This window comes from Denticeps clupeoides, chromosome 13 (assembly GCF_900700375.1).
Source record: "Denticeps clupeoides chromosome 13, fDenClu1.1, whole genome shotgun sequence".
NCBI lineage: Eukaryota > Metazoa > Chordata > Actinopteri > Clupeiformes > Denticipitidae > Denticeps > Denticeps clupeoides.
In genome coordinates, this window is record NC_041719.1 from 13,709,231 (window position 1) to 13,723,507 (window position 14,277).

Consider the following 14,277-nt stretch of genomic DNA (forward strand, 5'->3'; position numbering starts at 1 on the left):
GAATGTGTTATATATGATATGAATACACACAGACGGAGGTCTTAATAATATTCAGATAATAAAAAAAAAAATCTCAGTCTTTCTGAATATATACACACACACACACACAGTATATGATATATGTAATGTGCGTGCGTCTTTGGACAGGCCCACGTCTCTCAGCTGTCCACGTCGGCCTGCTCCGAGCTCGACCTCGGTTCGGAGCTCCTCTTCTTCGTCTCCTCCTTCTTCCACTTCATGCGCCGGTTCTGGAACCAGATCTTGATGTGGCGCTCGGTGAGGTGGAGGCTGGTGGCCAGCTCGTACCTGCGGGGCCGGGAGATGTACTTGTTGAAGAGGAACTCCTTCTCCAGCTCCAGCAGCTGCGCTCGGCTGTAGGCTGTGCGGCTGCGCTTGTGCTCGTCCGGATCGTCGTAAATCCCGCCTGGAAAAGCGAGGACGCGCGTCGTGAGCGCGCATTCCGGGCCGATAACATCGTTTCATTCTTATAAAGTTTATCAAAACGAAAACGTGAACCCTCACCCTGGAGAGGTGACTGATATGGTGGAGAGCGGAACGTTTTCATCCACGGGAAGGCGGGCTGCCCCCTCTGCGCGTCGTCGTCCGTGGCCGTGGCCTTTCCCGCCGCGCACCCGTGGGTGGAGTGCCGACAGGGGGGCAGATCGTCCGGCGGGGCGTACGCGGGCACCGGCTCCCCGCCGCGCGAGTACCGGCAGGCGGGCGGGTCCGGCGTGAAGTCCGTGGGGCCCTGCGAGCCGAAGCCGTCGCCGTAAAAAACGTCCAGGGCGTCCATGGTTCACCGTCGCGGCTTCGGTGACTGGGGCGGCGTGCGTAACCCCGCGCGCACCTGCGGCCAGCCTACCTGGTGGCAGGTCACGTGGCCGTCACAGGACGCGTAATTGGCTAATTATTTATTGTCGTGCGCACGCCGGCCGTGGCTTTCCTATTTACGTCCGGAAAGACGTAAATAGTCCTCGCAACGACGAAAAAATGGAAACGAAAAGGGGCTTCTGGTAATAAATGACGCTTATAAAGCTTAATGACGCTTATAAAGCTGAATCCCAGCATTACCAGACATGTCCAGCAAACCGGAGTCGTTTACAGCACTGAGGAGTTTATTTAATTGATCAATTGAATTCCTCATACTTTCAATAAATTAAATTCTTTAATTCCGTTTTTTTTTTCATCATAAATGTATTTTTATTTATAGTAGCGGTTCTCGTCTTGCCCGAGGCGGCGGGTGTGATTAATAGTTCGGGGTTTGTGTGTATGTATGCAAAGTAGCGTGTTTAAAAGGGCGCCTTATCATTTCTTTTATATGTGATTCAGACCAGGACCGCATTGTATAAATTTCATTTTAATGCACCGTCACCCCACCCTTCTCCACACACACACACACACACACACACACACACACACACACACACACACACACACACACGCACCTGTTTTGTTTAACCCCATCGTATTTCACTTAGTTCTCGTCCCTTTCGGTCCAACACGGATAGATGATAAATGGCGCCATATTATTCGGGTTCGTCCCCCTTTTGAACGGCCGGCCTCCTCGTCGCACTTGATGATATAGGAGGCGCACTCTGCGCCGAACAAAGGGATGCCTTTAAAAGTGGCTGACAAGTTTCAGAAAGGGCCCATTCTGCAGAGTGCGACAAAAGCGCCCGGGACATATTGTTTGGTGACCGAGTTCCCACTAAATTAAGTTAGCAAGGACGGCGTGGATGGGACACGTGTCCAGAATGCACAGTTCGGCCGGCCCACCCCGGTCATTCATGGGCCCTGATGAGAGGGGTGCCACACCAAGCGCTTCGGGGACCCACGTAGAAAGTGAGCGGCGGTTTTTCACTGGCCAAAGACAAAGATTTTTTTTTTTTTGGGGGGGGGGTCGCCTTCCTCCTGCTCCTCCCAACACCTCGGCAGCTGCAGGGCTCTGAAAAGAGCCCTTATTAATTGTCCTCTCTCGCGCGTAATTGTCCACTTTTTGAAAGGGACACTGTCGCTGGAGAGCTGGTTTGGTCCACGTTGTATCTGCTCAATAACTGGTCGTTAGCATCGGTTACTCGTCCACCGAGCCGGGACGCAGCGTATAACGGAGGGACCGGTGGAGGCTACTGTTAAACGATATATTGTGGGGACACCGGAGGGTGGGAGTGGCGCCTTGACTGCGTTCCAACATTTGGGTGTTGAGGGGCCTGTGGAGCAGAACAAGCCCAAGTGTCACCCCCAGTGTCACAACTCTGCCGTTTTAATCTTTAAAATGTCTTAACTACGAGAGGACAACGACATGCAGCAGATACGTAGTAAAAAAAAAAACATGCATATAAATAAGCTTGAGGGCCATTTAGAAATGTCACCGACAAACGGGCGAGATCCGCAGTTATTGTTCATGTTGGAAGCTGCAACGATGGAACATCAGAGACGAGGTGGATCAGCAACAGTTAGTATTGACTCCCAACTCAACTCGGTCACAGGGCAGCTATAATTAAAGAAGCAAAACTGGCAAAACTAGAACTGTTGTTCTAGTCTATTCCTGAAAGCCCCATCTAACGCTGACAGACGCGACATGAATAAATAATACTACTAATACTACTAATAATAATAAATAAAGGGAATAAACTGACAGTTGGAGGTCAGTCGCTGTCCTTCGGTGAAAAAAAAAAAAGTCTCCCCACCCCTGTCCAAAAAAAAAAAAAAAAAAAAAAAAGTTCCATTGTGCGTGGCGCTCATTCACCCTCACACCTGCGTGGGGGTGACGCTCTAATTCGATTAATAAGAAATTCAATATATATTCATTAGGTGCCTTTCCCATGATAATATATGATGGCCAGCGGGGTGTGAATGGAGCCCCATTTATCGCGGCGCTGAATGGGATCCCGCGTGGGACCGAAACTTCACCTGCTTCCACTCGCAATTAGGAATGGATCCCGAAGTCCGGCGGAAAGCGAGTTAAATTAGGCGTCGGCTAATTTCCCCCGCTTCTCCCGGCCTTTCGTGGGGACGGGCGCTTAATGAAACAGTGGCTAAATCGTTCCCGGCGCAGCGTGGAACCCCGGAGATGCCCGCTGAAAGGGCCGGGAAGGCCGCAGCCGTCGGGGGTCCTGCGGGACAATCTAACCTGTCACACCCGGCTCTACACGGCCTTTTTTCCTTCTTCTTCTCCTCTCTTTTTTTTTCTTCTTGTAGAATGAATTGCTACATAATCGCTCGTCGTGGGACAGAGGCTGCAATTAAGGGCCCTTTGCGTTAAGTTAACGCCGAGCGCAATTATTTTCGTGAAAGCCACGGCAGCCCACGTCCCGACTGGAAAGCCACGTCTCGTCGGGGCCTTTGTGGTCACGTGACAGGGGCGTGCGTCCCTTTCAAATTTTTTTTTATTTGTTCTGCTTGACGTTTACTCCAGTGATGGTGGCATCTCCAAAGCTCTGGATATTAAAATACAACAAATACCATGTAAATACCGTGTAATTCATCTGTAGCCTCTGCTCCGATGTACAGTTGCACAACTTAATACGGCTGTCTGTTTATCCAAAGTGCATGAATTTTTATATTCATATCTGTACAAGGACTGTCGCACTCCAGTAACTTTTAATGCTTTTTTTCTGTTTCTTCAACAAAGATTTTAGGAGTTTTAGTTTAGTTCTGTGCGAGGCTGGTGACCTCTTTGGTCGGCGATGGGGAGCGTGTGTGTGTGTGTGTGTGTGTGTGTGTGTGTGTGTGTGAACCTTCAGCAGGGCTGTCAAACACGATTCTTACACCAGAAGCGCGCACCCTCACCAAGCTGCACCTCACCGTCGCCCGAAAGGCACCCTGATATTTTCACGTTCTTGTCACCGATTTAACGCACAGCCGACGTGATAAATCCCGGCGGCGCACCGAACACGATCAGGCCGGAAACTCGACTCCAAAACGTTTTATTTCAATAAATACAAATATATACAATTTACACAACACCACCCACAGCCCTTTAACGTGGAAAATATCGCTTTTTACAACTACATTAGAAGCCTACATATTTACAGAGCGGGTTTTTTTTTATTATGAACATGAAAACACAGTCACACGTTCCCACAAAATACTACACGTCGTGCCAGGATCGTCACAACTTATATCGTAAATTCACAGTGTCCCTCACAGGTGAAAAACAGAAGGAATGCCCCCCCCCTCCCTCCCTCCCTCCCGTCAGATTTAGAGGATTCTGGGTAACGGGCATCCGCCGTCACCGGGGTCGGGAAAGACTGGTTAAGTGCTGATGAAAGGCAGGGGGTCCGCGGGTCACACGGGCGAGATCTCCTTCTCCTCCGTCGCCGACGCCGGCGACAGCGACTCCTCCTCGTCCTCCGACCTCGGGTAGTGCGCGTGGCCGCCGGCGCACTTGCAGCCGACGTGCGCGCTCCGCGGCGCGCCCTTGCCCTCCTTCTTGTGCTTGACGCGCCGGTTCTGGAACCAGATCTTGACCTGCTTCTCGGACAGGTGGAGGTAGGTGGCGATCTCGATCCTGCGCAGGCGCGACAGGTACATGTTGGAGGAGAACTCGCGCTCCAGCTCCAGCAGCTGCGTGCTGGTGAAGGCGGTGCGCATGCGCTTCCCGTTCTGGAGCTGCGCGCTGTCGGCGGCGCCTGTTCCGAACGACAACGCGACGGCGTCAGACGCGGGCCGGCCGCGGAATGCATGTGTTTTGGCGTCTTTAAAGCGAGGATAGTTACCCAGTGAAAGGCAGTGGTACCTCCGCGGGTCCGTGACGCTGTACGCGGCGTGTCCGTGGTGCGCCAGGGCCGGGCCACTCTGCTGGTGGGCCACCCTGTGGCAGAACGGGGCGTCCCCGCCCGGAAACGGGCCCTTCAGCAGCGGGATGTGCGACGTGACGCACAGCGGGCACACGCAGAAGGCGCCCGTCTTCCTGGAGGGGCACGCCGGCGCGGCGACGCCCACGACGCCGGGCGAGTGCACGCTGATGGGGATGAGGAAGTCCTGTCCCGGGTGGTCGTTTAAGGGCACGGCGCGCGCCGTGTCCTTTACGATCAGGGAGTCGACGTAGAAGGACCGGGACATGGCTGCTGCCGCCTCTGATGAGGATGAGGATGATGGTGGTGCTGCTGCTCCTGCGCTGCACCCACGCGGCTCTTCGCTCAAAATGTGAAGCCCCTCGGGGAATCGCAAGGTGCTTAAGTTTGATTGTCCAACAAAAGGGACCCTGGAGAGGGCTGGCCCACGACGTCACCCACGTGTGCGCCCGGCCGCGGGGGCTTTAGTACCGTCGGTGACCCGAGCCACGTGACGCCTGAAAGAGCTACCAATAAAATCCCAGCGATTCCGTTCCGCAAGAGGAAGGGACAACAGGAGAACCCCAACTAACAAGACCCTCGGAGCACCTGTCATACAGCTCAGCCCGCTCATATTCATATTCATATTCAAACGAATCAAACATAACCCACCGCAAAAAAAAAAAAAAAGTCTAATCTTATCCCTTGGCTTGTAATGTAGCCTACACAATTTAGTATATTTTCAGAATTTTTTTTTTTACAATTTTAATTATGGAATAATAATTAATATAAATTACGTTAGTGCTATTAGATCCTAGTAGCAAAGTTATATTTCCACATTTCTCATGTTTCACAGCCTTAGTCCAAAATGGATTGAATGCATTTCCCCCCCATCAGAATTCTACACACAACACCCTGAAATGACAATGTGAAAAATGTTTACTTGTTGTTCTGACATGTTTTTTTAAAAAAAATTACGGAGAAATCACACGTATTTAATTTTGCACAGCCTTTGCTCAACACGTTGTCCATGCACTTTAGTTAGAAATTACAGCAGTTACAAGTCTTTTTGAATATGCACCAGCACCATCGGGTTGGATGGGAAGTGTCGGTGCACAGACTGGTGATGCCTGGTTTCCTCCAAACGCTCAATCTTTGTCTCATCAGACCTGAGAATTTCGTTTCTCAAGATCTTAGTATCCTTCAGGTGCTTTCAGGCAGGCTGCCATGTGCCTTTTACTAAGGAGTGGCTTCAGTCAGGCCTTGTTGCTCAAGTAAAGTGCTTTTTTCGTGTTCGTGTTTTCGTGTGTAGAAATCTGAAGAAAAAAAAAATTAACTGATCAATTTTGGAATAATATGGAAAATGAAAAAAAGATACATACGACCGTTCACGAGCGAACCCTGTTCAGATCATTGCGGAGTAATACACGCATTGTGCAAGAAACTGGACGGGGGGAAAAAGCACTTTGTTCATAAGAGGCATTGTCTGGATCTGGAAAATGTGCCTCCAGGCCTAAAATCTAAAGCACAATTGCTCCACAATCGCCTGCTGGCGCAGGTTCCGGGCCGGGTAATTAAAGGTTTACGAACCGCTGTCGCGTCTGCGCGCGGACTATTCGATAGCGATTAGGATTCAATTAGAAAGTGTTTATTCTGGGGGCATTTTTCTCTTCCTTTCTGCCCGGGTAAACAGGCAGCTATTTCAGAAATGCACTAATCCCTCATCTTGTGACAATAATTAGTGAGTTTGATCTCCTGGCGGGTCAGCAGCGGTCCGGCTCCCGCTTTCATCTGGGGAGAAAGGCCTCTTGCCTCAAGACGGAGCGAGGAGCCTTACCCAGACTCCCCAGTGGCCAATTATCCGAGCTGGATCGTAATGCCAGCACTTAGAGAGGATAACGCGCGTCAGGGATCAAAAGTGTGAAACCCCACATCTGAGCATTTAGTATGTGAAGCAAGTGAAAGTAATGAAAGTTCATTTCTGACAGTATTTCTTGTGCTGGACTAAATGGTAGGGTGGTAGTAGCCTAGTGGGTAACACACTCGCCTATGAACCAGGAGACCCAGGTTCAAACCCCACTCACTACCATTGTGTCCCTGAGCAAGACACTTAACCCAGGGGGACTGTCCCTGTAACTACTGATTGTAAGTCACTCTGGATAAGGGCGTCTGGTAAATGTAAATGTGCCAGGTACCGACAGAACACTTTTCCATGAACACAAAAAAGGTCATTTTTCCCAATGTGTCTTTTTGAAACTATGGGGGTACAGTAGAGAGTGTTGTCACCTGCTCTGGCATCTTCTCCATGCAGGAGAGGAAGGCCCTCCAGCGGTATATCTCTGGAACCGGACATCATCAAAATGAACGACTATGCACACCCTCAACACCCCCCTGAGCCCACCAATCCCCCCCGGGAGCATAAAATCTCACGCAGCAAGACGCTCATCTTAGTCTGACCTTACAGCCGTACTCATACGTATATCTTCCGGCCCTGGACACTTCCTACAGCGATTCCCATATTTTTATAAGAGCGTTGTCTCTGTACATGAAGCAAAGGAAGAATTTTGTTAAATGGCTCTGACATGTACATGGTCCTACTGCATACATGACAATAAACTTCTCAATAAAATCTACAGTATTCCTCCGCCGAACCTTTGGGGGGTGTCTGCAGCGTCTTCGCCGTCGTCTTTTTTTTTTTTGTTGGTTAGTGCTGATCTGTGACCTGATCTGCTGACCTGATCTGTGGTACCTGTCCAGTCTGTCTGCGCATGCGTCGGGCCCGATGAGCTACAGCACGCGCATTAACACATTAGATAGCACACAATATTTTTATAAAACTTTTTTGTAAAATGTTTTTTTTGACAAACGGTTTGCCTAACGGAAGCGAAACTTTAACTGTAACCCCCATCTTCCCGCTATTAGCCTAATAATCCATATTCGCGTCGACTATCTCACCTCCTGAAATGAATTTGAAATGAGCGGGTCACACAGTGCGGTGAAAATGTATTTGCTCTCTTTTATACATTTGGCGTGATTGTCCCTAATACTTAATACTTAATATTTAATAACTGCCATCGTCCTCAGCAACAACTGGCAACGGGTCATTCACATCACAGTGGAGAAACTCACCACCGCCATGTCTGACTGAGGCTGTTTCTGACACACATTCCAAATTTAACAGAAGCGGGGAATTACTTTTTCACACAGGAAAATGGGTGTTTTTATCCATTATTGAATAAAATCATCACTTACAAAACCGCATCCTGTCTTTACTTGGGATATGTTTTGCTAATGTTTTGCGACGAAAATGCAAAGACAAAAAAAGAAGAAATTAAGAAGGGGCAAACCCAGCACTGTCAGTGAAAATATTGGAAAATGGAAAGGGACAATTTGAAGTGAACGTTTCCGTCGATCGAAGAGTTGCGCAGGTACGTTACCGCAGGCGCTGCCGCTGTGCCACCATTTCCACGCGTGCGCTTCGTCTAATTTTGTTTTACTCTTAAGTCAGTCCTTTTAGGTACAGAGGTACAATAAATCAGAAACGAACGCAACATGTTTTCTTGTGTATTTAATATACTTTTTTCCAGAAGTTGCAGACATGTTCGACTACACGCCCCCCGAGTGTGAAAACATATGCAATTAATTGCATTCTTCTGGATGACGGAAGACGACTTTTTAACTGGCCCAATCGGCACTCTCTCTCTCTCTCTCTCTCTCTCTCTCTCTCTCTCTCTCCCCCCGACGCGTCTGTCACGCCGCCTGGAATCGCTGTAATAAAGGCAGGGCCTGGGTGCGTGGGTGGGTGTGTTGGAGAGCAGGGTGGGGATGAATCCAGGCGAGATGATGCGCGGCGCGCGCCCGCGTCTCACCGTCCGCCGCTCGTACCCCCCCCCCCCCCCCCCCCCCCCCCCCCCCCCCCCCCCCCCCCCCCCCCACCCAATCCTCTCCCCATAAATCTGCGCTGGCGAAATTTCATTGTCTATTAAGTAATCCCGCAAATGAGCGGCCTTATGAGGCTATAATGAGGCCTAATTGCGGGGACCGGTCGGGCCACGTGGAAGGGTTTAGGGGGAATTAAGGCGCCGGGTACAGAGCACAGGCTGTTACCTAGCCATCACTTTCATAACTCAAGGGGAAAATTAGTCCATTTAAGGGAAAAAATCCTTTGATTCCCTTTATTCTGCTCGAGGTGACAGCGGCGGCGGCGGCTTTGTCAGCCCCGGTTAAAAAGCGAGTTTTACAAACGAGAGGAGAAAAAAAATAAAAGAGGAAAAGTTGTTTGTAACGAAAAAGTAAAAGACACGTCAAGGATCGACGACGGAAGGCTGGGCTTTGCTCACTTCACACGGCCTCATTATTTTCTCTTCACGGGGCGATGGAACTCCACTCGGTGCAAGATGATGAGCATCGAATTATTTTTAATGCACCATAACCATCAAACGCTCCCACCGAGGGGCTTCTGACCTATTAAAGGGGGGCAGAGTCGGACAAGGTTCTTAACGGCTTGTAATGTCTGCTTTTCAAAAGGGACTAAAAACGAAATGAAATTATCTGTAATTACAGGAGGTTGCAGGTTTAGACCATCAACTTCATTTCGGCACCATTATGAAATCGGACCGAATCCGAGACGCTTCTCTCACAACTCACGTCAAAAAGAAATAAAGAAAGTAAAAAAGATTTTTAAAAAAGTCGCTTACATCAAGTAAAAGTTCAATTTAAGGTCACGGGGTCCCTGAATTTAATTATTTAATGGAGGGAGGTAAATAATTCCTCAATGAAGGAATGAAAAAAGCGCGCATGCGCGTCCTGGCGAAGGTGTCGCCCTGTGACAGCGTGGCATCGTCGCTTTGTCCCACCCGCGTCATTAACTTGTACCAACGCCCATAAACAAAAGTCTTGGCCAGATCCAGTGGGTGACCCCCCACCCCTCCCATCTTTATTAGTTACCAGGGGCAACAGATCGTGGAAAAGAAAAGAAACACTCGGGTCTTCAATAAAGTCATCAGCAGCGATGAAAAAAAAAAAAAAAACAATGATGCCACGGACAACGCCACTCCACGCCACGACACGCAATGACTTTTTCACTGGCAGCGACGTCCCTTCATCTGAATAGCAGCTGCAGCGCCTGCGTCACATTTCAAAGGAAGAGGGGAGGGGCACTTACGTGCGTCAAAATCTAATTTACGTCTTAATGAATAATTACCTCTTTATGTAAAAACCAAAGCGGCCGCAAACGGGCCGAAGAGGCGCCTGGTGTTTTTTTTTTTTTTTTTATCACGGTTCTCTAAACGTGCGTGACCTGTGGAAATATGAACTACTTTTGTTTTAAGGACAGAGGAGAAAGATTCTGGAAGGGCCCTGGTACAAAATTACAACAAAGAAAATGAACTTGTCTCCTTTACATAAAACAAGTTGTGAAATGCCCTGAATGTTAATGATGGAATATCTGCATACACTTACAGACGAACTTCATCAGCACCAATTAGTCTTGAGTTCCGACAGAACTTTGTGCTCGTTAATCCAAGTCCGTCGATTTATTATTAAAAATCCCCCTTTCAATTATTTTATTAGGAGGTGAAAACAGTTGCATTGATTAAAGGTGCGATACAGCCGGCCAAATTCCTACTGGTACAGCAGAGGCTGGTTCAAATGGATTATTTCAGACTTTAATAATGTATTTCAAACTTTAATCAATTCTTCTGAACTTTTGAGCATTAGTGTCAGCCTGTTCAATTCTCTTTTCAACAGCATAAAGCCGCACTCAGTAAATGTCAAGGACAAATGAACTCAAAGTGTAACGGGCACTCTCGTTTAAAATGTGGAAAAGCATCCTAGCACCCAACGATCCAATTAAAAGGTCTAAAGAGTATCAATGAAATTTTGATGGAGCCAACGTGAAATGTTTAAAACATCTGCATGTGCCTGTGTTTTACTTCTACCCCCTTTCCACTGCTCTGGTTCCCCTTTTTTCCACAGGAGAAAAAAAATGGTGCCGGTGTCCTTTAATAAGCACTGATCCAGCCCCTAAACTTTGCTGCTCTAGTAGGGAGAACCTGTGACGAAAGGTCAGTATTATGGAGCACTCAAGAAATCTAATCTCTTATTTAATTTAATCTACATGGGCATCCACAGAAAGTCAAGAAAAGTGAGAACTGTTTGTTTGGGTTTAGTGGGCGTGGCCTGTGACGTTTTGTCATGCTGAGCCCGCTGAGCTCCTGTCTGGTGTAAAAATGCGGACCCGTTCTCGGCTTGGCTCCCAGCTCAGCGCCTGGCACTCGCACCAGCGTGGCGGAAATGAGATAAAGGGATTCCACGGTGAAAACTGGTCTAGTGCCCCTGCTGCCTGACTGGTGCCCATGCACCTTTGAATTCCGGCCCAGCACCCTCTGCTTGAATTACAGGCCAGATGAGCTCTGTCTGCTCTGTCCTCTCTCGAAATCAGGGAGGAATCAAAATCAAGTGGCTGGGGTCAATATTGTCCTTTAGAAAATCTTGCTAATGTTAGCTGCATTATTACCAGCGACATCATTTCTCTTCCGTTATTTTTGATCCCCTGCACACAAAGACCTCAGTATTTTCAGGGTCCCATAAGGTCCCAGTGAATTTTGCTTTTGCAATTCTCAACATGTTCTACAGTTTACACTACATTTTTCGAAATGCAAACTGGGGATCCACACTCATTTTCAAGTCAGGTGAGTTCTAAAGTGAAGTGATTGTCACATGTGATACACAGCAGCACAGCACACGATGCACACAGTGAAATTTGTCCTCTGCATTTAACCCATCACCCTGAGTGAGCAGTGGGCAGCCATGACAGGCGCCCGGGGAGCAGTGCGTGGGGACGGTGCTTTGCTCAATGGCACCTCAGTGGCACATTGGCGGATCGGATTTCGAACCCGCAACCTTCTGATTACGGGGCCGCTTCCTTAACCTTAAAGTTCAGCACGCCAGCAGATAGTTTAGCCGATTTGAATTGTTGTGAAATGTCGCAATCATCATTTCTGGCAATTACAAAACCTGCAGACAACACTAGGCCATCAGACTGGGTATTTCTAAATATCATTTCCCCTACATGTACCCATCGGGTAACTAGATAGATACATGAGGTGTCTACCTTCAGAGTCATGCTGAGAATTCTCAGTAAAGCCTTCGTAGCCTGTTACATTTTATTCTGCTTACAGTGTAGAACACAAAACTAATTGCATCACAAGCGTTCCTAAACACTTCTATATGAGGACCTCCCCCATACGTTATAACAACCATAACTATGCACCATAACTCAATCTGAGTCCGAAAGCAATTAACGTTAAACAGTGGTCAGACAGACCGAAAAACAGCCCCATTTGTCTCCATGCAGTTTTTTTCCTCTTCCTGCAACCACCGCTTCATTAAAACGACTACCACTTTACATCAGGCAGTCCAATTCGCTCTAACAGCCCACATTTATTTCCAAAAGGCTAGACATGGATTTATTATGGGGCCAGAAAGAGAGGAAAGTAAAGCAGTGCGATAGCCTGGCCCTTATTCCAATTTCTCTGTGCTTGACTAGAAATAAAATCTGTTAACATCTCAACCAGATCATTGTAGTTTCTCATGATGCTTTGCACGTATGAACTTCTCTTAAAAAAATGTGACTGGGCTTTCTGTTTTTTAAGTGTTGGAACACCCGTGCGTAGCTGTTGAGTTGGTTGACTTGCTCACGTTGCCTGTTTTGGTACATAAGCGGCATATAAAACCTACTTCATAATTGGGCCTGCACACTATACTATGCTGTATTTGGAATCTAAAAATCTATCTAGTATCTAAAACTAGCTAGCTAGCCGGTTACATGCCGATGTAACGTTAAAATGACCTTACTTTCAGTTTCTCAGTAGAGTAAAGTACATTTGGAGAATGGGTCCCATGATTTGTTGGGCCTTGGGCCTTCGGGTTTCATCATGAGCTGCTGAAAATGTGACTCTGAAAATCTGAACATCAAACACAACAAACGCAATCTTGTTCCAGATTAAGTAAATAATATTTCCTGCCTGAAGTATTGATTGGTGAAATAACATCTTTGCACAAGAGCAAAATTTGAAGATAACCATTATCTCGATGTTCATCATTGTGCATCACTTCCTGTTACTGCGCTCCTCATTCTGCTTTTCCCTGCCATGCTGGTTGAAGCAAATTGGTCATGTACACCCCGCCCCATCCCCAACACTTTTCTCATCACTAGCTTCTGGACGAGCACAGTCACACATCTCTTAATTGAGTTTGTGTCTGCATTTTAGCCCATTATCCCCTACGACCTCCAGAATAAGCAACTTTGAGAGCGGCGATGAACGGCATTAGGAGGGTCCATGGGCATGGCTGCAGAACGAGACGTGTGTGTGTGTGTGTGTGTTTGTTTGAGGAGCTTGTTACTGTCAGCATTCCGGCCTAAACAAGGGTTTTGCCATCCGGACCTCGTTTGGTCGATGATGAAGGCATCAATTTCTTTTCTCCTTTCCATCTGTCCTGTGCTGCTGCTGCTTTTGTTCTGCAGTCATAAGCGAGTTCATGTGAAAATTGGCCAGTATTTTGTGTATAAAAATATTTTTATATCGGTGGAGTCTCCACAAAACACATCCATACAATTATATTGGGTGACGAGAAACATATATATTGATTAGGAAATCATAAACCATTCCTAATCCTAAAAGTTTGCTGTAATTGTAGGGTAAGAAGCACTGAAAATCCATTTCGTTACTTACAGAAGGATTGTGCATCCATTCATCAAGTTTGTTACTTATATTAAACACCAAAAAGAACACGTGGAGAATATTTTCAGGTGCTGCTATTCGCAGTTTAGAATTAAACCACGTGGACTTTTCCTGTTAGTTCTGTAAATTGGATCATGGAACAATGATGTTAAAATGCAGTTGAGGCGAGCTGCGTAACTCTGAGTGCTTATTTAAGACTGTTTCCATCTGTCCACTCATAAATGTCTGGCTAAAATATTGTTATTGCTACACCTAAGTGCTTCACGGAGTTCTCCGTTCTGCATGCGGTGTTCCCATGGTTAGCAGGATTTAGTTGATAATGCAGTACAGCCTACTGCTTATTGGACCATTTAAGGTTTTACATGTGTTGACCTCGGCACCCCTTTGAGTTTGAGTCAGTAATCTTGGTATGGAAAGGTTTTGATATGGTTTAAATGCCTATTTCATTTTATAAATGAACACACTGTTCAACAAAAAGCCAGACTTTCTATTCAGGTTGTGGAAATCTAATGACATTTGAAGACAGTTAATTGAACTTTAATGTTTTTTTTTTTTCATGGATAAAAATTGGATTGAGAACTCTCAAGCTGAAGCTGAAAAAATTATTTAAGACTAAATCAGAATCAGGATACCTTCCGTACTTCCCAAAAGTATATATCCCATCCCCTTCATTTCACACAAAGACACAAAGAGCAGAGAACTCTCCATCACCACCACAATGACCATCAATAGCATCGCCACATCATTGAAACGTATTA

At 47.1% G+C, this 14,277-nt stretch overlaps 1 protein-coding gene across 1 annotated transcript; it reads right to left on the bottom strand.

The window, feature by feature from the left end:
* Nucleotides 1-4,238: 4,238 nt before the first annotated feature.
* Nucleotides 4,239-5,345, bottom strand: gsx2 (GS homeobox 2). The gene is made up of 2 exons (XM_029001299.1): nt 4,719-5,345; nt 4,239-4,631 (listed from the first exon to the last, which is right to left on the bottom strand). Exons 1-2 carry the CDS (start codon nt 5,062-5,064, stop codon nt 4,288-4,290), a joined length of 690 nt encoding a protein of 229 aa, XP_028857132.1. The 5' UTR covers nt 5,065-5,345; the 3' UTR covers nt 4,239-4,287.
* Between the last annotated feature and the right edge of the window lie 8,932 nt (nt 5,346-14,277).